This window comes from Homarus americanus, unplaced genomic scaffold (genome assembly GCF_018991925.1).
Source record: "Homarus americanus isolate GMGI-L3 unplaced genomic scaffold, GMGI_Hamer_2.0 scaffold56241, whole genome shotgun sequence".
In the NCBI taxonomy this organism is placed as follows: domain Eukaryota; kingdom Metazoa; phylum Arthropoda; class Malacostraca; order Decapoda; family Nephropidae; genus Homarus; species Homarus americanus.
This window is the reverse complement of record NW_024740202.1, coordinates 2,184,171-2,210,233: the sequence shown is the minus strand read 5'-3', so window position 1 is coordinate 2,210,233 and position 26,063 is coordinate 2,184,171. Positions and strand designations below refer to the sequence as shown.

The following is a 26,063-nucleotide window of genomic DNA, read 5'->3' as shown; positions in this document are numbered from 1 at the left end:
TGTGAATATATATAATGAAATACTCGGTGTACACTTGAAACAAGGTTATACGCTGGCACACTGCGCGACAAATTAGTTTCAGTGGGCCCCCAGATACTGGTGGGCCCTAGGCCAATGGCCTACTTGGCCTATCGGTAAATCCGGCCCTGCATGTACTGTATAGTTCATCTGTAATAACCCTAAACCTGTAATTATCCAATATTTATCTGGTAAACATTGATAATCTCTGATATAACCAAAGTTGTTTTCTGCAGACATTTGACATCGTTGTTAGTGCAGAATTTACGAGGATCATTTCCCACAAGAATGGTAGAGCAACTGAGCACTTTTCAGTTTGGGTAAATTTCAGATAAAACTTGATCTGCATTGTCCATCTCGAAATATTGGTTATAAATGATTTACAGGGAATAGTGTTGCTTCCTAAGATTTCAAATAAACATTATACCATAAAATTAATAAAGTATATACGGTAAATATAAAAATTTCTTTGTTGCCACTGGTCAGTTAAGACAACCCAAATAATACTGTACTGTATATGTATAGATGTTGAATTATCTGTGCTGATAATTTGAGGGTTTTTATTTACTGTATCATCAAGGGGCTGCCATGAGCTCAAAGTAGTTACTTTAGAAAATGTTCAGTGATTACCTGGTGCTATTATACCATTACTTGGGTAAGAAAGACTTAGTCTCTTGTGTAAATTTCACAAATTAATTTTTATTGAGAATAAATTTTGGAAAAAGATACCAAATATGTTTTGATGTTGGATTAATCGCTGAAAGTCCGATTTAAATTACAGTACCTGTAATGTCAAAGAATATAATACTACAAATTTATCACAAAATCCCCTGCTATACTGGCCATACAACAGATGTTATTTGTCAAAAGTAACTAAAATATTAAAGAAATGCTATTTTTTATTTCAAAATTTTTGGATCATTAGTATACACAGTACATACAATATGGTTGTAATATATTATAGCTCAGACAAAAAGATGGGTGGCTTAAAATCATTCCAACACAGCAAAATTAGAATGCAAGACCAACAGATGTACTGACAATCGAGATAACTTTGTACCTTAGTTAGTTTCTTCTTATTTAGGTTACTGAAAATCAAGTACAGTACTGTACATGTATGAGAAATGTAAAATATCATCTTACACTTTTTGTGTAAAGTAATATCAGAAGCAGGTTTTAGTCTACACTATATTTATATTTACAAAACCATCTAAAAATATTCCTATTAAAAAAATACTGAACATTTGTAAGTAGTGTAGTGACATTTTGCAGTACAGTAGTTGCCCATTGCTTATTACACACATTAGTTATGCCTTCACTTAGTGTCTTACAGTTAGTGTAAATAGAGATTAAATACAGAACACATGTAGAAAAAGTTCAAGGTAATATAGAACTGTATAAGAGAGCAAATGTTGATCCTACCACCTTGAGCAGCAGTGATAATGAACTTACAGGAAAACAAAACAAAAATAGTAATTATAGCTGTGTTCAGAACTGTAGGCCTCAACACATTTCCCACTAGAGTACATAAGACTACATAGTTGTTAATTCTGCCACAGTTTGATCAGAATATCAAAACACTCATGAGATATCCCATGTTTCATACAAGTTTTGACAGCCATAATAGTAATACGTTTTTGTAATAGGTGATGATAATTAACAACCAAACCTAAAACAACTTTCACCTTCACCATAGTTAACACAGTAAACATTGTTTGATTCCACACATTCCAACTGCAGTAATATTGCAATTCAGAAATGTAATAGCTTTATATAGTATGATTTACAATTACAATTTACGCTAAGCAAAATTCCGTGCTATTTAATTCTGTTGACACTTTGTACACCCAGTACTCATAAGCATAAATGTTAAAATTCAGAATGTTCACAAGCCATACAGGTTCTTGTGTTCAAACTTGGTCTAAACTTGAGGATATGTCCATTTTATGCCACCACCATCACCTGTAGGCTAAGTATATACATCCAGTTCCAAAATATTTCATCTAAGTAGAGGAAAGTGTTAATGTATAATATACAGTATAATTTTGGTTAATATTATTTCTTGCAGTTTAAATTTCCCAGTACATAATAGAGTCAAATAATAGTTTAAATCACACAAGAGACTTGGTTATGGAGTAACAATTGGTCTGTATCCCCTGCCATGAAAAAACTGCCTATACCTGTACTAAAAATTATAAAGCTATATATAAAGTTGTTGTCTGCTTGATGCCACTCTCTCTTATCAGGTCAGTCCTTTCATTATATCGTATATAAGGATACTTTTACTGCTACTATACAATTCTGGTGTGAAAAAAGCCAAAGATCATGTAATTTAAGGCTGCATCCGTATGGCTCCGTCCACACGTATTGTCTCGCCGTTCATCATGGGATTTGTGATGATAGCTTGAACCATCATTGCATACTCATCGGGGTCACCCAGACGCTGTGGGAATGGCACAGTTTTGGCCAAGAAGTTCTGTACTTTCTCTGGCAGACTCATCAACAGCGGTGTCTTGAACAAACCTAAAAATAAAATAAATAGTAATACATAATGAAAATTGAGATGATAATGTTGAAAAAAAATAATAAAGCCATTTTTGTTGTACAGTATAGTATAGCTAAATATGTAGAAAGGTTAAAAAAAATTCAATCAGCTTTTGGCATAAACAGATGTTGTATTGAAAGTGGCAGGAAAATAAGACACCACCATTCTCTTGAACACCATCCCAGTCACTTCTCATTTGTGTTTCCTTTCTCTCTTCTTCAATCCACCACTCAATTATATTCTTAACTGACCAATTTTTCACTTGATCTACTTTCTGCCCAACACTTTATTTTACTTTCAACTCTCCTCCTCCTCCTCCTTTCTGTGTAATTCTCTCCATTTATTCATCCCACTTACTCCTCTTATGCACAGAATGTCAGTTTTAATTTTGCTCCCATTTCTTGCACATCCAAATAATAATCAGTTCATCTTTGTCTTGTATGATACACTTCTCTCGACATATACTTCTCAATACACCCATTACATCTGTACTTGTTTCCTCTCTTTTACTCTGACTCGGTTCCTCACTTCTTATTCTATCCACTATCTAGGTTTCTGAAACATCTCAATTTAAGTAAACATTCTTCCTCCTTTACTTATTGTCATCAGTTTTGCTCACATTCATTTAACTTTCTCCAAGTACACACACTTCCAAGTTCACTCAAAACATCTGTAACAACTTTTCTTGTATAGCCCATTAAGAGTTGGATCATCTGCAAATAACAGCTGACCTCTCTTCCATTTGTATCTAATATCATGAGTGACCAAACCTTAGTATCATGAGTGACCAAACCTTAGTATCATGAGTGACCAAACTTTAAGCCCAATCCACTGCTCTTACCCTCATCTCTATTACTACCCTAATTTTAGATAAATATTGAACCATCAAAGCTACATTTCAAATCCTAATACCTGTATAATCCTCCTTCTACATTGGAAATCCTAATTAAGTCCTCTTTTCACTCTCTTTTAACTCCTTGTCCTCTCTGTGCTGAATAAAATCATCGTGCATTAGTCAAAATATCAAGAGACATCCTCACAGTTAAAGGGCTATATCCACCCCATCCCAGTTTTTCCTCAGCGCACTGTACATATTTTACCCATCTCCCTTTTAGTTCTTCTTTAACCACAATATATCCCACCCCTCCTCCTCCTCCATTCTTGTATGATCATTCTTCTGTCCATCCTTCATCTATTCTTAACCCCATCCTCCACCTACTCTTATATTGCTTTCTTTCCTAATTTTATTTTCCTCACTTCTAATCTCTCTCTATTCCTCCCTTCTCTTATCATTCCCTACTTGCAATTAGTGCTCATTAGCCCTTCTCTTCTCCTAATCAAATCACCCCATCCAAAAAGGAATATATATTTCTTAACTTTGACAACAATACATTAAACAAAAAATAACCTGAACAAATGTTACTTTAAATCAATGACGCAAGAACTTGTTCACTTACCAGGTGCAATGGTACAAATTCTGATGCCCACGGGTGCCAAGTCTCGAGCAATAGGTAGAGTCATACCCACAATGCCTCCTTTGCTGGCGGAGTACGCTGCCTGGCCAATCTGACCATCGAAGGCAGCAACACTTGCAGTATTTATTATAACTCCTCGCTGTCCATCAGTATTTGGTTCATTCTCAGCAATTAAAGCACTGGCCAACCGGATGACATTGAAAGTTCCTCCCAAATTAACCTGTAAAATGTATAGCATCATCATCATCATTTTACAGTCATTTTCCACACTTGTGAGGGTTTGACATATCTAACTTTAGTGACATTCTTTTGTCTACTAAATAATGCTATTTGATGCTTTATCAAGTAATAGTATAATACAGTACAGAACAGTTCCCTATGTACAGTATGTAATATTCCATGTTTGTGTTAATCTTTTAAAGTCCAACACCAAATATATCAAAACTAAAAGTACTGTACTTGTATCTGTGTTTAAATACAAAGCTCATGGACTCATCCCAATCCTCTTTTCTTGCTTTCACTCTTCTATTTTTTTCTTGAATTTTTTTTTTAACCTCTCAATCCATCCTACACATTAGTGACAATTAAGACTTGTAAGACACTGGAACATGTTCAGGCACAACGGGGAACCAATAAATACCTAGTACAGTATTTGCCAACAGTGTGTAACAGAACTGATCGACCACCTGACCTCCTAGTAATTTACACCAAGTGACAAAGAGGATTAAGTAAAATCTTGGAGTTTTAAGTAAATGTTCTCATATAGCTACCACAGAGTGCACTTCTTCCAACTAATCAAGTTTCCCTTCATCAATAATTTGTAGTCACTTTCCTCACTTGTGAATACCATTACAAATCTTGTTTTCTAATGTAACAAAATTTCATAAACCTAACAAGAATTTTAGAGAAAGGATAAAAAATTAAATAAAACTAATAAACATACCGTCTGAACCCTCATGAAATCTTCAAATGAATGTGATAATTTCTTGTTATGATTATATGTCTTCACAGCTATGCCTATCCCAGCACAATTGACGGCCACATCGAGTCGGCCAAACTTGTCCTTGCACGCTGCTAATGCATTCTCCACATCAGAGGCAGATGAAACCTGCAAAACAATAATTACTGCAATGTACAGTACCGTAGTAAGTGGGCAAGGTCTACTCAATCTGGACCAAAATGAAGTAAAATTAAATAAAAACCAAAAACCAAGACAGGAATATGTAAGAAAAAGATAAAACCTATACAGTAAAGTCCAACTGAACAAGACAACAATTAACGAAGTCTTGAAGACAAAACAGGACATGACTATACCAAAATGAGTACAGTATGGACAACACCGATTACCAAATTGATACGAGACCATGTTGGCTTACATCCCAAACCAAGTTACACTGGAAGCCATTTCTATCCATGTTATCACCTGGTTTTGCATGAGAGTCCAAAATGGCTAACACTGTGCCAAGAATATGATGATGGAATAAAATCTCTGTATTAATAGAGTCATTGATAATTGATATGGGTGCTGTACTGTCTGCCTACACTTTTGATCAATTACTTAATGCAATAAATGGGGGTAAATCAGAGCGCTGCAAAATAAAGAAAGCAAAGTATCAAACAGTGAAATAATGAGAATATTACACTGTACAGGCAGAGTTTTTTTTTTAATGGGGATTAGCCCACCCGGGCACAGGTCACTGACCCACATCAGGGCCTGGGGGGCGAAAATGTAATAATGATAATGACTATGATAATTATTATAATAATTAAAAAAACAATAAAATACCTGTACTAAAAATAAAAATAATATACTGAAAATAATAATAATAATAACCATAAATAAATACAAAAACGAGAAAAATAAATCAAGAAATAGAAAAGATATACATTACGTATGTTGTGTTGACAAAGTAAGAGTAACAATTGAGACCCTGCAATTGTGTGTTATTGAAAACAACAAAAAAGTTCTTCACTAAGTCATCTTTTTAATATCAGTTGAGTACTCTGCAACACATTAAACAAATCTTCCTTAAGCTACACACATGCAACAATGACCACAAATATGACCACAGAAAATATTTGTTATTCTACCATTTAACCAGAAATTTTGATGTTTTACGGGAAAAGCTAATAAGAGAAATTAAGCATGCAACTTTTGAGAGCTTATCCAGTGGAATGCATATGGGAAGAGAAAACCCTCATAGGCCTGGTTTGACCACACTGCATAATGATTACTTTACACGCCAAACTAAAGAACACTACTGAAATAACTCTGGACCCCTGAGCTGTGACCACTATGTCAGTGATGTACAATTATTTATCACAGCCAATTTCTCGAAGTAAACTTTAGGTTATGTGTCCTTAAACTCTCATGAATAAGCTAAAGATACTGTACTTACATCAGTTGGTACGAAGATAACAGAGTCCCCTATTTCTTCTGCCACCTTAGCACCCTGTGAGGTAGGCAGGTCACAGATCACAGCCCGGCCACCCTCACGGACGATCCTCTCCACAGTGGCTCGACCCAGACCTGAAGCACTGCCAGTCACGACCGACACGAGACCCTGATGATAAGAATTGGCATTGGAAACAGGAAACAAATTGTTGTTAGGTTAGGTCAGGTTAGGTTAGACTAGGTTTAGATTAAGTTAGGTTAGGTTAGACTGTAGACATCTTTGTAGACTGCACACTATAGTACCATAGCACCCTAAATTCTCCCCGCCCTCCTACTGACCTGGGGATTGCATAATATATTATTAAATAAGGTGTTTGCCTCCGGGAGTATGCAGCTAATGTATCTCACAACTGAACAGTATCTACTTTCCACAGAAGAGACTAGCTGTGAGGCACCCTGCATCATACATACTACACAAGCCAAGTAACTTAAGGAGTGAAAAGAATGTCATAGACTTATATAAAGGCCAATTTTTTCCGTGTCGTCTGCCACCCTTAACAGACATCCTGTACTGTACCACCTGAATGAACATCCTATTATGACATCGACATACCATGGGGTAGGTCCCATTCATGAAATTAATCATTTTTGCTTGTTGCATTAATCTCTACGTTATTCCTCCATCAAACAACTTAAAAAAAAACACAGTTAAAGCCGGTGTTTTTAAGTGTCAGGCATAAGATATTTACCTTCAACATTTTAATGGACGGTGGATCTTGCTAAGTCAGGGCTACTCAACACAGTTATCTTGGCCGCCTCCTGTACAGTAGTTATCTTAGTTAATACTGATGGAAGTACAGAAGGTCACCATCTATAAAATAACCACCAACGTTAGAACAGTACCACGATCAAAACACTTTTTACCCAAAACTTTATTAATTTTCAAATCAAATTATATGCATATCACTCAACCCAATGAGCTTTAAATCAAATTGATATATACCTGTATATGCTTTTAGGTTGGTTTACTTGTATTGAGAAGGGGAAACAATTAGTAGCTTTGGTCGTGAAGTTTTTTAACATTTTATTGACTAGACGCCTACTGTGTATGGGAACACGACAGTCAAATACTAGGGTAATTATGGCCGTAAGCGGTTAATGAGCCGTTAATTGCCGGAGTAAAGTATGTAATTTTAGAATAAGGTTTAACGGCCGTGGTGAGTCTCCAACATAGTACACCACCTCAGCACTCACAGACAGTGGGGGATTTAGAGTAATTCTGAAGGTATGAACTTTCTTGCAAATATTCTGTAATGGATATTAGAGAATGATAAATAGCTATATTTTAAGTCCAAATTACTTTAAAACTTTATTTATCTAGAAAAGTAAGAGGCAAAAAAATGCAATAATCTATTCAAGTTCATTTCCCCCTCCCCCCTGTGTCGACAAGGACGTTTAAACCGACAGGAGAGTTATGTGAGTTATCATTAGTGAAAGTGGTCAAAGATAGTGAACTGCCAACGAAATTCTGTGTGTTGGAGACGAGAAAGTTGTAATTCTTAGTTTATTGCCCCTGTTAGTTGTGTTATCTGGCTATATTGTGGACTGATCACGTCTAAACTCAGGTCCCCCACTCCGAGGCCTCAACCCCATATGTAGGAAATAATTATACTGGAGTAATGAAAGATGATTGGTAATGCTTCAGGTATTGTAGGAATGGTGACTGTGGACTAAACTTAACTACGAGAGCTATTATTACACTACTGTGGTTTGTTTATTTTGGTTGGGTCTTTAATTCCTTACCTTAGAGGGGTCCAACTAATTACCCAAATGTAGCCGGAATGAAGTCAAATAATGGTCCTAGATGAATAAATCGGACTGGCAATCACTTCTCGACTAGTATTTGGTGTCACAAAGTAAAAAAAAATTGGAAAACGTAATTTAATTTGAGTTAATAGATCGCGTGCATGTACCGAGGGAGCGAGTAATTATCCAAATGTAGCCGCAATGAAGTCAAATAATGGTCCTACATGAATAAATCGGACTGGCAATCACTTCTCAACTAGTATTTGGTGTCATGAAGTCACAAAAAATTGGTAAACTTAATTTAATCTGAGTTAATAGATCAAGTGCATGTACCTAACCTAACCTAACACAACACAACTCAGATTAAATTAAGTTTACCAATTTTTTGTGACCTTATGACACCAAATAATAATCAAGAAGTGATTCACAGCCTGATTTACGCTTGTACGACCATCATTTGACTTCATTGCGGCTACATTTGGGTACATTTGGGAAATTACTCGCTACAACATCAATTAAGTTTTCCAATTTTTTGTGACTGTGACACCAAATACTAGTCGAGAAGTGATTAGCAGTCCGATTTATTCATGTAGGACCATTATTTGACTTCATTGCGGCTACATTTTGCTACATTTGGGTAATTAGTCGGACCGCCTTAGAGAGTATTTACCAAAGGAAAAAATAGGCAGGTACGGCATGGTGGACAGCCTACCATTAACAACACAGTCCATCACAACGGCTGCCGTACCTATATCCACTATGAAAAAAAATATGGATTCGATAAAGATAAGCTCCCATTTCTAGCTTATTTCACCTGATTGGGGGGGGGGAGGATTAGGGAAAGTTAGGTTGGAGTAGACTATTTTTATTAGGTTAGATTAGATTAGATAAAGTTAAGTTAACATTAGGGTGGTTAATCTCAAGGTGAAATAAGCTAATGTTCAGGTGATCTAAAAATACATACAGTGCACAGCATATGGACAAATAAACATGGTATAGTTGAAATGCCCTGTAGTTTGAGCTTTTCCCCATCTAGTTATTATATATCTTATTTGTGTCACTTATGTTACTTGTATATTATTTGTAATTCGAAACCCATTCCCCAAATATGTAACTGTATGTTTTCAGCCTTATGGCTGCCAAGCTCTTTCAATAAACCGTTAATTATTATTATTATTATTATTATTATTATTATTATTATTATTATTATTATTATTATTATAATATCTTAGGCTGTGATCACCATATGGTTAAAAATACTCAGAATTGTGTTAAATATACATACAGATAACAGCACCCCACAGTTGTTTACATCGTCAGTTAATTTATTTATTTTTTATTATTTATATATATATCTATCTTAGTGCCATGTTCTACCTTACCCTGTTTACTTAATAGCGACTAAAAATATTTTGTGATGGCCCTAACTATTTTTTTTTTATTGCCAGACTCGGCCTCAGCCATGTGTGAACAACAGAAGCAAGTGAAGTGCAAGATTGGCCCCTCAATCTTGAATGCTGACCTCTCAAATTTAGAGGGGGCCTGTGTTAAGGTATAGCATATGTGAACACACTACAATGTACTGTACTGAGAAATCCTCTGTAAAAGTACCAACCATAAATCTTACTTAACAGAAGTTTTAAAGAATATTATTACTCATGGTTGATTATGAAGTGAAGTTTATGTTATGGATGACATAGGATGGTAGATGTAAAGTGTATCATTATGATTATTGATAAAAATCACTTGTTATTGCTTGATGACAGATGCTGGACTGTGGAGCTGATTACCTTCATCTGGATGTGATGGACGGCCACTTTGTTCCAAACCTCACCTTTGGTCATCCTCTTGTTAAATGCTTGCGACCAAAGGTTCCAAAAGCATTTTTTGACATGCATATGATGGTGGCAGATCCAGAGCAGGTAAATTATCTTATGGGTGATTCTTAGAATATTTACCTTAGCTTGTTTACCTAATGGCCACCCACTAGGGGTGGCCATGTCAAGGGAAGGAGGCCAGGGGCCTGTGTATGATCCCTCCATTGTTCTTGATAATTTTGTCAAGGGCTGTTTTGAAGCCCAGTACTGCTCATGACTTCACAGCTTGGGCTGGTAGACCCATTCCATATATCTATCAGCCTCTGTGTGAAGAAGTACTGTACTGTATTTCCTTATGTTCATTCTACATGATAACTTGGCAAGCTTGAAGTTATGTCCACTGGTGTTAGTTGTGTATGACATCACAAGGAAAGGTCTTTCAAGTTCAGACTTTTCTGTACTGTATTCTCACATCTTTCATCAGAGGTTTTTTGGATACATCCAGGAGGAGATCTGTTTGTGTGGACAGATGCCTCAGTATTGAGATAGCATTTTCATTCTTTAGAGGAAACAGGGAAATTGGGCTTCTATCTCTGAATTTCATCCATTTACTGTGAATCATAAGGAACTTCTGGTGTTGTCTCTGATAATTAAGCTCATGTCCATATTGATGCAACTTGGAAGATTATACAGTATATGTAAACTTTCATCTATATTACAAGTAGTTTACACTCTATTGCATTGGTTGTTGTTTTTTCCTTGATTTTTTTATATTTTGTATAATTGTACTCGTGCTGCAGCTTAACTATGATATCAAGTGCTATATTACAATGGATCCCTAAAGCCCACAGTTGTTAAATTTAGCTTTACCAGATAATGCTTTCATATACACTACATAATTTTGTTTTCTTTGGATCTTACTTGACAGACCGGAGAATTGTGTGTAAGTGTAGTAGATTTGATTTGGTTTATGTGATAACATTTTGAACATTTTCAGTGGATTGAGCCAATGGCCGATGCAGGGGCTGACCAGTACACGTTTCACATCGAGGCAACAAAGGACGCTCCCACCTTGGCCCGCAAAATAAAAGAAGCGGGAATGAAGGTATGACATGTTGTAACTGTCAGTAGCATGTAGGTAAATAATTAAGATATTTTTGTGTTTACATATTTTTCCAGTATATTTTTTTTTAATGATCAACTAAGCTAATGACTGAAAATTTAACCACCTTACCAATACATTATTTACCTAGGTTATTTTAATGTGATATAGGTAACAAGACTTGGTTAAAACTCCATAACAATGATATTATTTAAATGTAAACACTACAATTGCAGGCCTTCTTATGTATATGTCACAGCACTTGATGACTGCTACCAAAAGCAATAGTCACACTTTAAAAAATAAATAAATAACGAAGTGATAACCGCAGTAACATTCTGATATGTTCTTACTGTCACCATATTATGTATACTATTCCTTGAGATAAGTGTACAGATTATATCATGTGCCTTCAAGAGAGCTCAGGCTCTCAACTGGCTTAGCCATGTTAATATTGTTATTATTATCGACTCTGTATCTGTGTTCTTCTAGCTAAATAAACTGTTTCAATATCAATATTAACTCGCGTAACAGAGTTGTTTGATTGGTTAATGCATTTTGAATTTTCTCTTAGCCTTTAGACTTCAACATTCTGGAGCCAATGAAGGCATACGTTTTAATCATTGTCTTAGTTATGAGCATTTATTTGGCGTTTGGATTTGGGTTATTGATAATTAATATGTACAGTACAGTATATACTGTACTGTATATATTAATTATTCTTGGCCTTTTAACAGTATATATGCTTGTATGTACTGTACATATGTATATTCATCAGGTTGGCATAGGAATTAAACCAGGCACCCCAGTGGAGTCAGTCATGCCATATGCTGACTTGGCAGACATGATACTGGTGATGACAGTCGAACCAGGTTTTGGAGGTCAGAAATTCATGGCTGACATGATGCCAAAAGTCAAATATCTCCGTGAAAAGTTTCCCGACATGGACATAGAAGTTGACGGAGGAGTTGGACTCTCGACTATTGATGCATGTGCCAAGGTAAATTAGTTTGAGGAAGTTTGTACATGAGGTGTTATTAGGTTAAGGCTATGGAGTACCCACTGTCTAATACTTGAAATCAGGATAATGTGTAGCATATTTTGCTCATTGTTGTTGATTTATAATGTATTAATCCACCTTGAAACTTAGTTTTGCTCTGTTTTGTCATCCTGTTATATTTTGAGGCGTTTCTCTGTCATATCTCTGGATTATTTACATTCGTAGCTTCCTTATTCCATTTACTGTTCATGTATTTTTTCTGCTTTCTCCTCCTCTCTCACTTAAGTTACCTCCCCTGTCACTTAGATTACTGGTACCTCCTCTGCTAAGACCGGTTACAGGTGATGGGGTTCTCACACAATATCTGGCATTTCAACATCATACAGCAGGCATTCCCAGAGCCTCTTGACGATGATAATTGGTTGTATTAATTTTTGTGACGGGAAGTTCTTTGTAAGGGATGTGAATACCCCGGTACTTCCCTTAGTAATATGTAAAACAACAAGAGGTTTAATTTAAGCTAACCTGTACCTTCTTTACTGTATTGAGAGAAAATCTGTAGCAATATAGACATTTCTCGATATTGTGAACGGTATGCATTCCTGAAAACCAATTGTTTAATGAACGAGCACATACAGGTATTGAGGATGTTTTAGCATGATGACAATAGGAGTACATTCCAGGAGTCAGCCAAAGTGGGAGTTATCAACCCTAATAGGCCCCAAAAAATCACAATATTAAAGCAACTCAATGCCACCATGCAGTCCATACGCTGTAAATTTATCATGAAAATGGTAAAATATGTGCTACGTAAAAATAGTCTCCTGCACGTTTCCCAGTCATTTTAAAGTTGACAGCCACTGAATTCACTAGAAAATGACAACAAACTCACTATGGTTGTCAATTGCAGTCCATAAACACCGTAGTGTAATCTTTTACAGTATAACAGGTTGTCAGTTCAAGTGGCTTAATAGCTGCGAGTGAACAAAAACATTTCCAGTGCACATGGGTTCTGGTTCAAGAAGAAAGATTTAGGCAGCAGTGCATAGGTAGCCCTTCCCTGAACCGAGGACAATGAATGTGTTTCTCAGTGTGACGGCCATTATGAGATGACAAATGAAGAGGGGAATGTACACAGAGCCTCTAGGGAGTGATAATCTTTTGAGTCCCTGTCACAGCGTTGGTTAATCCATGAAAGTCCAATTGCATAGTGAAGTAGGTTGTTAAAAAAAATTTAATTGATGAACCAAAGAATCGTAAGTCATGAGATCATATGTCAAGGGATGCCAGTATAACTAATTAATACAGTACAGTATAGTATATACTGTATCAGACTATTTAATGGCCCATCTGCTTATTATAATTGAAAATTAATTTGCCATGGCTATTGAAATACAGTAATGAATAATTTTTTTAGCGATTTATGTGTTTAATTTTTATAAATGCTTGCATGTAAAATAGCATAACTCATAGATTTCTTAAAACTAATGTTACTGTATTTTACATTTTCCAGGCTGGTGCAAACATGATCGTGTCCGGCAGTGCTGTTGTAAAGGCTGAGGACCCACAATCAGTCATTTCCCAGTTACGAGAATCTGTTGTTAGAGCCCTGTGAACTATAAGTCTCCGCTAAAGTGTCGGTCAAACAGAAACTCACACAGTACAGTGGTTGTCATTGTCATGGTGACTTCATAACTCTGTGCTATCCTATTTTCTCCTCTTTTGAGTTAATACAGTACCGGTACATCAAAATAACAACAGTAATAACGACACCAGTACCGCTATTCTGTATTTCCTAATATGACGAAAGAGATTCTCACATGGTAGGCTGTTTGTTGACTTGAAGATGAATGGATTTTGATTACTTTTCAACAGATCCAGAGCAGCAAAATTTATCTCATGTAACTGGAAGTTGGTAGAAATGAAAATCATTAATATATAGAAGTGGGACTTGATTGACCGAAGTGGAATATTAAGAAATAATATATTATAGGTAGATAGTAGACTGGTTTAGGCATTGATGTAGTTTGTTATAAATGAACATAGTGTATTCTACCAAAGCTTAAGATTATATGTACAGTTTAGCTAGTGACAGGATGCATGCATTTCTTTAGACTGGTATTATGGAAATATTTATATCCTCTATATGACACTAGTTTCTTAATACAGTATATATATCAATGAGAATTCAGAATTATTGTGGAAAAAAATTTTAACTGATGATAACAGCAACATTATTTCCCATCACCAAGTTTTGACCTGTGTTGGTGTGAGCTCATAAGGTCAGCAAGTCTAGCAGGTAAAAGAAAAAGATGTACACGACCTGTAAGATATCTGTATTGTTAGATTTGTTTTAGTATATTTTCTGAAATTTATAGCTAAGTCGGGTCCTGTTTTAATATTGGTATAATTATGATTTATGTGGAGAATTTTGGGGGGAGGCAATAGATTTATATATTTATAAAAAACATGCATATGTAGGTTTATTTCAGATATGTATATGTATATATATTAGTAATCTTTATATTGTACTGTGCATTTTGCTCAGGTAAGACATTATTTAAGTGAGTATATATTGTAATAAGTTTCAAGTAACATGTTGATTGGTCAGATGGGCTCAAACTTAAACCATCCCTAACAAAACCATCCTGATTTAGACCCCAGAAATAATAGGCCTCAATCCTTATGAAAGCTAATCCAACGGCTTAGTGCGGTTGGACTTATTAAGACTGAAGCCTACCATAGGAACATAAAGATAGTCACAAGTTGTTAAATATTTTGAATTGTATATTGTTGATAACTTTCAACTTAAGTTGACTGTATTGAGTTATTGTTTGTTCTTCCTTGCTTAGCTGAATTTGAACTGCTGTACCTTGGTTGATATTAGTCAAATTTTATTTGGATGTTTCTTCTGACAAGTTATACTAAAATTGATTTATGAAAGAGAGGTGTAGAAACTTAAATGTATTAAAATTCTCTGCAGCCACCAAGCCACTTAAATTGAAAGTTGACAGAGGTAATCATTGGGTGGGCCAATTTAGGTTATTTCTGAAGGAATTTGTGTATTAGAAATGTGTTCTTATGGTGTTTCTATGTCACAAGAATATCCCTAATATGTTCAGCATCTTGTTTATCCTTCCCCTATTGGCAGCACATCCCCAAAACCACTTGATGCCATGCTCTCTGGTCATTCACGTACACTGTTTTCTCCACCCCTTCCTTCCATCTCCTTGATTATGGACAAACCTATTTTCCAGGAAGATTTGGTTGCATATAGAAACAATGCACTATGAACTATTGAACCATAGTGCATTGGTCTTAAAACATGAAGATTTAAGAGCTTTCATCTCTCATATCTTCTGATGGTTGGATGAGTCCATGTTGTTATGTATATATTTTACCTTCTATATAAACAAAAATTTCATCAACTGTAGTCGTGAATCTCAGTATCATGCGTGGTGGCTTCTTCTTGTAGCGCTCACCAGGCTATTATGTAAGCTGTGTAATAGTGGTGTCAGATAAGTACTGTAGTTTTGTATCACCAAACTTCATTTACTGCACAAATCAATTGAAAGTGAAGGTCAACAGTAGAAAATTTTAATGGTAATGTTGTTCTGCATGATTGGAGGATTTTACATATCTGTTCATTTCATTTCAACATTCCAAAACATTCCATGGGTTTTTTTTTTTAGATGGATTTATTCTAAAGGTTTTCCAGTAAATAGTTTTATATGGTATTAGATTATTTTATTTATGCCCATTAACATGTACTATATATCTAAGGTACTTTGTACTGCAAGTTGATGACAGTACTGTTTATCTTTCGACATATTACATCTTAATTTAATTAATTTATGAGCGGAGTGTTACTGCCTCAACTGTTTCTTTGTTTTGTAAGTTGGAAAATCAGGATAGTTGCCGGTCAGATACAAGTAGCTTATGTTTACGTCAGATGACAAATATATGAATAATTTTTGGATGAAGTTACAACCTTTCCCTGTTGTTCAGCTCTTTCAGAAATATGTACTTGCTTTCTTAAATAGATGATGAGTCTTGAGTAATCACAGATTTAAATTAGCACCAAGAGAGAAATTTCCTTGGCAACAAACTAGTGAGAAATATTGTATGTTGGCAACTATTTATTTATCGTTTCATCATTTCTCATCTTTCTCGCTATTCAAGCAGTTGGTGTATCAAGTGTTAGTACAGAAGGAAACCAGAGTCTGAGAAACCTGTGATGTTTGGTAGTGAGGGTCATACTGGATAACACCCTTCTATCATGTGTTTAGGTTGAGGAAGACTTGAACCCTTGATATAGTGGTGAGAGATTCACATGTTACCACTGTACCACCAACACCTATGTGAAGTTGTGTAGTGATCGTCAAGGTTTGTACTTGATTACGTCAAGGATCTGGCTGTCCTGCCCCACTCTGCTGGTATTATTTGTCAAATATACAGTACGTGGCAGAAGTGGTAATGTTATGTGGACGTCACCGTGGTCCTTATTGGTCCGTTTTCTGAAGATCTATGGAAGAAAACGGACCAGATTTTCAAGGGATAACTCTAATAATAGCTATCGTAAAGAAAAACGAATAATTGAGCCAGTTTAATTCGTCACATGTGCTCCTTTAATAAACTTCAGTGTTGATAAATATTCTCAAACAAAACGGATTTCATAAATAAGAATTGATAACTCCCTTTTTCATTGTGGTGTCGTGTTACAAGTTGCAGTTCCTGGTGAAGACACAATTTTTGAGCCAGTTAGTGCCGTCAGCCACCTGGGTGTAGACTGTGTGCTTTGGTCACATGACGGGTCACTGGAGAACCGAGAGAGGACGCCCATCAGGACCCACGTCTCCCGCACGTTGCTGCTTACCTCCACCAGGAAGGGACCTCCTGACGAACCCTCCTCCATTGATAACCCTGACGGAGGCGACACAAGACGTACAACTTTTTATTTAACGTTAAGTCTATATTAATTAGCGTGGAGACATAGTAGATAAGTGTGTGTGTGTGTGTGTGTGAGACAACTGAACATTTGCCTTAACACCGTGTTGTTGTTATTATTATTATTATTATTATTATTATTATTATTATTATTATTATTATTGCACAAATATAGAACAAATATATATTGTATATACTTAAAAATCATCAATTTCTCTTTAGTCTTTGAAATGTATTCCGTATTCCTCTAGTGTTCACGTTGGTATCTAATTTTGGTTGGGATTATATATGAGTTGCCTGCATGTCTGTCGGCCTCGGCTGTTGGTCATGGAAAACAGGATACTGTACACATTTCCATATTTAAGTATGTGTTGACATTATCGTCACTCATACACCGCCTACTTGTCTAGTAGAACCACCCATGTGTGGCAGGTAATCCATACCCGCATCATCCTATCCAGCGTCGCGCACTAAACAAACTGACGGAGGGGAGGAGTGTACGCACCACTGACTCCATCTGTTACTTCTGCTAGTTGCCAACGTAGAATATTCTTCACTCTCCTGTGTTCAGTTATCATCAATACGTTATGTCTTGTTTCTCTTTTACATCTTACTCAGAGTGTATTTTATAACAGTTGTATAGATGTGTGTAACGTTTGATAGCTGGTATAAGGCTGTGATCCCGCCAGTAAGTTATTCTTCGTTTGCTCCTTGATGTCTTCAGATCTAAGGATCTGAAGACAGGATCTAAGCTGGGGAGTGTGTCGGATATTTCTCGTTTTCTCAAGTTATGTGTCCTTGTATGTTTCTCTTCGTGTGAGTTATTTACGCAGGGTTTTTTCTGGGTGACGGTATTATCCCATCTTGAGTTATTCTCTCCATTTTTTTTTCAGAAAGTGTGGAAGTTTTCACAGTACTGTATGACCAACACGGAAAACTTTGTCCTCTTGGAATGTTAGGGATATTTACCAAGCGGTGTGCGCTGAGTTGAGCGTCGTCTGTTATGAAGTATAAAGATGTGTACTTAGTAACTAATGAACCATAAATTAATAGGTAGACGAATAAATATGTCCAGAAATGCCCCGGCTCGTGAAAATGTGGTTAAGTTTTTGTAAGTATATTGGTATCGTTCGAGTTATTTTTAGAAGATGTCACACCCGCACCTGTGAACAAACCATCACAACACCCGACCCAACCACAATTACTAAATGTCTCGACCCTCTCCTGCAGAAGGTACTGAGGCCGAGTAGTGACGCAGGAGTGGGGTTGTACGTGAGTGGTGACGGAGGCTCTGTATACTTCACCTGCCATGGAACAGCTAACCAGATCTTGCACTAAAACGGGTAAGAAATAGAGATAGTGGGGAAGAGAGGGAGTAGAAAGAGGTAGAGTGAGTGTGAGAGAGAGAAAAAAAGAAAGGAGGGAAGGGAAAGAGACATAAATGACCCATCAATCACCACCACCTACTAACCACCCACTACACCACCTACAGGTTGTGGCCGTGTGCCTCAGCCCAACAAGAACCTGCCCGCCCATCGCCTCACCCACGGCAGCCATCACCTCCGCCCACTGCTTTACCAGATATTATACTCCGTCTTAGTCCAGTTTTACAATATTCTTTCCTTCATTAGATAAAAATCTCCCTTAAAACAAACAAACACACACACGAAACAAACTCATCAGAAAATGTCCACCACAAATTGCCAACAATGTGTAACAGAAAACCAGTACATGTCCACAATGCCAACAGTTCCTAACATAGACGTCGCCGACCTCCCAAGCGGCTAAAAGGCCGATCAGTGACGAAGAAGATAAAGTAAAATATAGTACACTAAGGTAAAAATAACTGCTAGATAGCTTACAACCATATTAACAAAATAAAAAAGTCAGTCCATAAGAACGTATGTTTTCTTTAATAGCGGTGTTAGAGAAAACGGACGTAAACAGTTTCATGAATGAGTTTAAATGCGGGGCTTAAATAACTTTGAATAAGTTTAAAGGTGTCACCGTAGTATTAAAAAAACCAACCGAGTATCACTTTAATTAAATGGCCAAAAATAACAATAATAATAATAATAATAGCGGTCATTTGCGAGGGAAACGTCATAGAAGAAAAGTGTCTTTGTATTGTTTGAACTATTGAATGCAAAGATAAAATTATCGAGATTTTGTTAATAATAATAATAATAATAATAATAATATCGTTGTTAACTATGTATTGTATAGAATAATAGTAACAATAATATATGTAATTTGCGAGGGAAACGTAACAGAAGAAAGGTGTCTTAGAATTGTTTGAACTAATGAATGCAAAGATAAAATTCTCGAGGTTCTGTTAATAATAATAATAATAATAATAATAATAATAATAATAATAATAATAATAATAATAATAATAATAACTATGTATGGGATATTTATCATGTAGTTAATTCAGGGCGGAAATTAAGCTTAACAATAAAAAAATTTAATAAAAAAATCACATAATGGAACTTTAGTCAATTTTTGCTAAATTAAATTTACGTTACGTATTTTTAGCAACAAATTGATAAGAATAAATGGATTTCTGGATTATTAGGAAGCCTTGTAAGTTGGTTTGCTTAGATTGCTGTGTTAACTGTGGTGCTGTGTTAACTGTGGTGTTGTGTTAACTGTGGTGCTGTGTTAACTGTGGTGCTGTGTTAACTGTGGTGCTGTCACTGCTGTGTTAACTGTGGTGCTGTGTTAACTGTGGTGCTGTCACTGCTGTGTTAACTGTGGTGCTGTGTTAACTGTGGTGCTGTGTTAACTGTGGTGCTGTGTTAACTGTGGTGCTGTGTTAACTGTGGTGCTGTGTTAACTGTGGTGCTGTGTTATCTGTGGTGCTGTGTTAACTGTGGTGCTGTGTTATCTGTGGTGCTGTGTGCTGTGGTAGTTTAGTAAATGTGGTGTTGTGTTAACTGTGGTGTTGTGTTAACTGTGGTGTTGTGTTAACTGTGGTACTGTGTTAACTGTGGTGTTGTGTTAACTGTGGTGGTGTATTTGTGTGCTGTGGTGTTGTGTTAACTGTGGTGTTGTGTTAACTGTGGTGGTGTATTAACTGTGGTGGTGTGTTAACTGTGGTGCTGTCACTGCTGTGTTAAATGTGGTGCTGTGTTAACTGTGGTGCTGTGTTAACTATGGTTCTGTGTTAACTGTGGTGCTGTGTTAACTGTGGTGTTGTGTTAACTGTGGTGTTGTGTTAACTGTGGTGTTGTGTTAACTGTGGTGTTGTGTTAACTGTGGTGTTGTGTTAACTGTGGTACTGTGTTAACTGTGGTGTTGTGTTAACTGTGGTGTTGTGTTAACTGTGGTGTTGTGTTAACTGTGGTACTGTGTTAACTGTGGTGTTGTGTTAACTGTGGTGTTGTGTTAACTGTGGTGGTGTGTTAACTGTGGTGGTGTGTTAACTGTAGTACTGTGTTAACTGTGGTGTTGTGTTAACTGTGGTACTGTGTTAACTGTGGTGTTGTGTTAACTGTGGTGTTGTGTTAACTGTGGTGTTGTGTTAACTGTGGTACTGTGTTAACTGTGGTGTTGTGTTAACTATGGTGTTGTGTTAACTGTGGTGTTGTGTTTACTGTGGTGTTGTGTTAACTGTGGTGGTGTATTAACTGTGGTGGTGTGTTAACTGTGGTGTTGTGTTAACTGTGGTGTTGTGTTAACTGTGGTGTTGTGTTTACTGTGGTGTTGTGTTAACTGTGGTGGTGTGTTAACTGTGGTGGTTTGTTAACTGTGGTTTGTTAGCTGTGGTGCTGTGTTAACTGTGGTGGTGTGTTAACTGTGGTAGAACCTTTCTTCCATTACGTATTAATATTAAGTAAAATAATATTGATTAGCCATTTTTCTCATTTTCTGTAAACTTAACATCTGGTTCAGGTTCAAAGAAAATGTACCAAGAAGGGGATCAAAGAAAACGTACCAAGAAGGTAAACTTTGATTTTGTTTGTTTTTTATTTGCACATGAAGCATCGGTGGAGAAGGCCTAAAATAGTGGAGACGTGTTAACCCATCCCGGTGTAAAGAAAAACCAATCGTTCAATTCTTTAATAATACATTTGCCTGCCTTGATATTGTTTTTTCCTTCTTCCAGCTGTTATGATCTTGTCTTGACTAGGTGACTGTAGGGGAATTCTATATTCATATTTTCTTCTTTCGTGTGTAAAGTTGCCTTGAGCTTGTCTTGACCAGGTGACCGTTGGCGAATTTGATTTTTTTATTTTCTTCTCTTATGCGTATGATTGCTTTGATCTTGTCTTGACCAAGTAAATAAATTTACTTTCGCAGCAAGATCAAGGTTTTGTCTTGCGTCAGGGATCTCGTGAATAACTGACTCATACGAACAAAACAACATTGGTTTTTGTAAAGTTCTCTTGATGTGAACACCAACAAGAGCGATGAGGTGACAAGAGTAATATATTCCTGGACTCATGACTGTATACTTACCAAGTTATGATGACGTCAGCTCCATAATGTTGTTTAAATTCAATAACAAAAGGAACCGCCAAATTACGGTGACTCAATGAAGGGAATTAGTTTTTTCGCGTTATGTGTTGATGTTTTGTATTGTAATGTGTTGAAGATTTTCTCTAGGGGGAATTATTTGTGTACCAGTTATGAGGTGTTGGGGCACCAAGTGTGGGGTCCCCTCCTAGTGTAGATGTGGGGTCCCATCCAAGTGTAGGTGTTGGGTCCCTTCCTAGTGTAGGTGTAGGTGTGGGGTCCCATCCTAGGTGAATGTGTAGGTGTGGGGTCCCATCCTAGTGTTGGTGTAAATCTGGGGTCCCATCCTAGTGTATGCATAAGTGTGGGGTCCCATCCTAGTGTAAGTGTGGGGTCCCATCCTAGTGTAGGTGTAGTTGTGGGGTTCCCTCCTAGTGCAGGTATAGGTGTAGGGTCCCATCCCAGTCGTAGGTGTAGATCTGGAGTCCCATCCTAGTGTATGCATAAGTGTGGGGTCCTATCCTAGTTGTAGGTGTAGGTCTGGGGTCCCCATGCTAGGTCAGCAATTGTGGGGTTCCCTCTAGTGCAGGTATAGGTGTGGGGTCCCATCCCAGTCATCAAGTGTGGGTCTGGGGTCCCATACTGGAATGGCAGTTGTGGGTTTGGGGTCCCATACTAGGTGTAGGTGGGGGTCCCTCCTTGGTGTAGGTGGGGTCCCCTCCTTGGGGTGGGGGTCCCTCCTTGGTGAAGGTGGGGTCCTCCGTGGTGTAGGTGTGTCCCTCCTTGGTAGGTGTGGGGTCCCCCTTGGTGTAGGTGTGGGGTCCCCTGAGGCAGTGTGGGGTCCCTTGGTGTGTGTGTGGGGTCCCTCCTGGTAGGTGGGGTCCCTCCTGGTGTAGGGTATGGGGGCCCCTCCTAAGTGTACACATGAAGGTGTAGGGTGTGGGGCCCTCTCCCAGGTGAATGTGTAGGTGGGGGTCCTTGGTGAAGGCAAGGCCCCTCCTAGGGTGAATGTGTAGGTGTGGGGTCCCTCTGGTGAAGGGTATGGGGTCCCTCCTAAGTGTACATGAAGGTGTAGGGGTGGGGCCCTCTCCTAGGTGAATGTGTAGGTGTGGGGTCCCTCCTGGTGAAGGGTATGGGGTCCCCCCAGGTGAATGTGTAGGTGTGGGGTCCTCCTAATGTGCTGTAGGGTGATGGGGCCCTCTCCTAGGTGAATGTGAAGGTGTGGGGTCCCTCCTTGGTGAAGGGTATGGGGTCCCCTCCTAGGTGAATGTGTAGGTGTGGGGTCCCCTCCTTGGTGAAGGGTATGGGGTCCCCTCCTAAGTGTACATGAAGGTGTAGGGTCTTCTCCTAGGTACAGGTGTATCGGTCGTTAAGGGATGGTGTTGAGTGTGGTGAGGTGACGGGGGTGGGGACAGGACTCGCCTGCTGGGGTGGTAATATTAATCTACTGCCGCGGTGGGTAGACGTAGTAGCTGAACATGTTTTCGTAGTGTTCGTAGCGGCTGGACTGTGGCTGAGGCTCACCACACTTGCGGATGTATTCTTCGCACTCCTCGAAAGTGGCTGCGCCCTTCTCGATACGCTCACCGATGCCAGACTTGTAGGAAGAGTAGCGCTGTGGGAGAGACAAGGGTATACTCAACAAGCTGTCGCCAGGCTCACGTCTCATCATCGAACAATAATTATAGAGAGTTTTCGTGTGATTGGTGAAGAGTTGTCTCAGGAAAAAAAATTCACGAGAAAGAAGAAAATTGTCTTGGAAAAGGTTCTACAGAAAAATTGCACTGGACAGACTTCTGTAGGTTGTGAAAGACGGAAACCAGGAGTGAGGCTGTTAGAGTTGTTGACGAATGGGACAGATCTTTAGTGTTGAAGAGTAACATAGAACAGTGGTGATGGCGGCACCGAGCTTCTTCATATATAATACAACACAAATAAATGCAACAGACAATCTTAGATTTTGTTCAGATATTGATATATATTTTGTGAGTGGATGGTCGTAGCCGATACAAAGGCAAGGACTCACCTGCTGCACACTGCGGGCGAAGCAGCCGTCGGCGATCATGCGGGCAGCATTCCTGAGGGCGCGGGCGAAGGTGTCCATGGCCAGGACGTGACCGTGGAACAAGTCCCGAGGCTCCACGGACTCACGACGGACACGGCCACCCAGTGTGAACCCTCCTTGCTGCAGGCCACTCTGAAAGACATATTTACTGTCACACACCACCCTAGTCTGTCTCTCCTTCCTGTCTTCTGTCTGTCGAGTGATCTAGCTATCCCGTTGCCTATCTGTCTACCGATATCTATCTTTATTTATGTTAAATCCTTCTCATTCATAGCGTTGTTATGGTCTTGGTGAGAGACAAACTCTCCCAGTTCGATGAATGGCCTAAATAATTTCCCCGGCTCATGTACCGCAGTAAGTCACCTTCACCATGGGAGTATAGTAACCTTGATTATATTTTTAAGATAATAGTGAAGAATGGTGATCACAGTGATTATATTTAGCGGTTTCAGTTGTGTACTCAACTTATTTTTGTTGTAAAGAAATACATTAACATAGATATCAGTACTTTATAATTCTGCCTTCTAAGACTAACTACCGGTGTATGCTGGAGAGCTTCATATGCTTCACCAACACGTGTCTTACCTGCTCAAGAACGCACTTCATGACGTAGGTGGCGTCGCGCTGGTTCTTGGCGCAGATGTCAGACGTTCCTTGGAACTCCGAGAAGCTGTCAGAAGCGTCCACACTACCCAGCATGTTGTACGCGGCTGCCATGCCAACGTCGTGCTCGTAGGGGCGACCCATGAGGCGGGAGAAGGCTGGCTTGATGTATAGTTTGTATTGCTTGTCCAAACCAAAGTGACGCAACATTTGCATGGTGGCCATGGCGTCACTCTCGTACTGGTGACGGCGAGGGTCAGCAGGCTTGGCCGATCAGCAGCTGGCCCTTGAAGCCAATCTTATCCTTGTACTGCGAGGCCATGCGGTACAGCTGCGCCATGTGCGATTGATCGCGGAAGAACTGACGCTGCAATACGCTTTGGTAGCCATCGCGAGGGTTGAAGAAGACGAAGTTCTCGGCGCCTAGGCGCTTGGCCGCCTCCAAACTGCGCTTGACCTGCGCACAAGCATAGGCGAAGACGTGGGCATCAGGGTTGGCCCCGGCGCCATTCATATAGCGAGGGTGGGTGAAGAGGTCAGCGCTGTAGTAGAGGGGATGGACACCAGTCTGCTTCTGAAGGTCACAAGCCAGGGTCACCATCTCTTCCAGGTAGCTGTTGGTCTCCTCGAAGCTGTCACCCTCTGGAGCCATATCACGGTCGCTCACCTGAGGAAACATCTCTCAGTCAGTCTGGGAAATACAGGCTCTAAGTCTTACCAGCCGTCCTCAGCTGCATGAAGCGGACAGAGGCAGCATATATCACAACAAATTATACGAAAGTCATCTATAATCAGTCACTGAAATTCTTGGCAATCATTATTCCTATATTTTGACGCAGCTCATCAAACAAACATCACATACCGAGTAGAACTTGACGTTGAGCTTGTGGAAGAACTCGAAGGCGGCCATCATGCGACGCTTGTAGTTCTCGAGGGTGCGGGAGCCATCCCCACTGGTGCTGGTGAGCTCGCTGACCATAGTGGCCATCAGAGCCACAGTACCTGGCGGGCAACACACGTTAACTTCACCTCGCACCTTTTGCACCAACTCTCACCACACTCATCTATAATGTCGAAAACTTGTATTTTGTTTTTATTCGTTGCCTATACCAAAACTAAGCCGTTGTCTCCATATAATAAAATGAGTGAAAAATATCTAATGAATCGTAAATTTACATAATTATACAGCATACTAACATGAGGAAATCGCCACCCTGAAAACCTAACTTTTTGATAAAATATAAGGAAACCTTCACCCGGCTCAGTATATTATATACTATGACCACATTCCCACGTGTTGAAAACACAGACCTTACAAATATTTACATCTGATCATAGAACAGGTAAGAGGTGCAGCGGCTGATTAAGATACACCACTCACCTGAGGCGTTCGGGTACATTCTTGGCCACGTTGCCCCCTTGTGTCCCGAAGGCTTAATATACAATATGCACTGTGCCTCCCCTTGTCACTCATTCATGTAAAGGGCTGTCACTCACTCTTTCGCTTGAAGCTGCCGTCACTCACTCATGTACAGACGCCGCCACTCACCTGAAGGTGTTGAAGTAGCAGACGGAGAAGCGTAGCCACTCCTCCATGGTCCGGCCATGGACGGTCTCGCCGGCGTTGTAATGCCGGAAGACGAGGGTGTCCTCCGGGCCGGCGTCTGGCCGGTACTCCACGCGGCCGATTCCTGGGAAGTATTTGTTCATCCTGACGGCGGCGGCTGACGGCGGCGGCTGACGACGGCGACGAAGACGTCCAAGGTGCTGACGGAGAGCTGTGGCTGAGCAACTGTGCTGCTTCCTCACCCTGCACTTCGCCCTCACAC

At 38.9% G+C, this 26,063-nt stretch overlaps 3 protein-coding genes across 6 annotated transcripts; 1 reads left to right on the top strand and 2 right to left on the bottom strand.

Annotated features, from left to right (window-relative positions):
* Window positions 1-904: 904 nt before the first annotated feature.
* LOC121875315 (3-hydroxyacyl-CoA dehydrogenase type-2-like) lies at window positions 905-7,335 on the bottom strand. Its single transcript, XM_042379808.1, has 5 exons — window positions 7,183-7,335; window positions 6,438-6,602; window positions 4,982-5,146; window positions 4,021-4,258; window positions 905-2,541 (listed from the first exon to the last, which is right to left on the bottom strand). The coding sequence occupies exons 1-5, from the start codon at window positions 7,189-7,191 to the stop codon at window positions 2,351-2,353; spliced, it is 768 nt and encodes a 255-aa protein (XP_042235742.1). The 5' UTR covers window positions 7,192-7,335; the 3' UTR covers window positions 905-2,350.
* Window positions 7,336-7,568: 233 nt separating this feature from the next.
* On the top strand, window positions 7,569-15,895 carry LOC121875314 (ribulose-phosphate 3-epimerase-like). Of its 4 annotated transcripts, none has more exons than XM_042379803.1 (6): window positions 7,569-7,718; window positions 9,688-9,791; window positions 10,006-10,161; window positions 11,054-11,161; window positions 11,937-12,158; window positions 13,672-15,895. In XM_042379803.1, the coding sequence occupies exons 2-6, from the start codon at window positions 9,702-9,704 to the stop codon at window positions 13,771-13,773; spliced, it is 678 nt and encodes a 225-aa protein (XP_042235737.1). In that variant the 5' UTR covers window positions 7,569-7,718; window positions 9,688-9,701; the 3' UTR covers window positions 13,774-15,895. The 4 variants fall into 4 exon arrangements, with proteins under 4 accessions (XP_042235737.1, XP_042235738.1, XP_042235741.1 ...); XM_042379804.1 differs by lacking the exon at window positions 7,569-7,718 and adding an exon at window positions 7,810-7,909; XM_042379807.1 differs by lacking the exon at window positions 7,569-7,718 and adding an exon at window positions 7,962-7,982.
* A 6,858-nt stretch (window positions 15,896-22,753) lies between these two features.
* On the bottom strand, window positions 22,754-26,055 carry LOC121875313 (xylose isomerase-like). The gene is given in 7 exon segments (XM_042379802.1): window positions 22,754-23,181; window positions 23,593-23,763; window positions 24,217-24,505; window positions 24,507-24,901; window positions 25,097-25,184; window positions 25,186-25,236; window positions 25,784-26,055. Coding segments are annotated over 7 exon segments (1,326 nt in total). The 5' UTR covers window positions 25,945-26,055; the 3' UTR covers window positions 22,754-23,010.
* Between the last annotated feature and the right edge of the window lie 8 nt (window positions 26,056-26,063).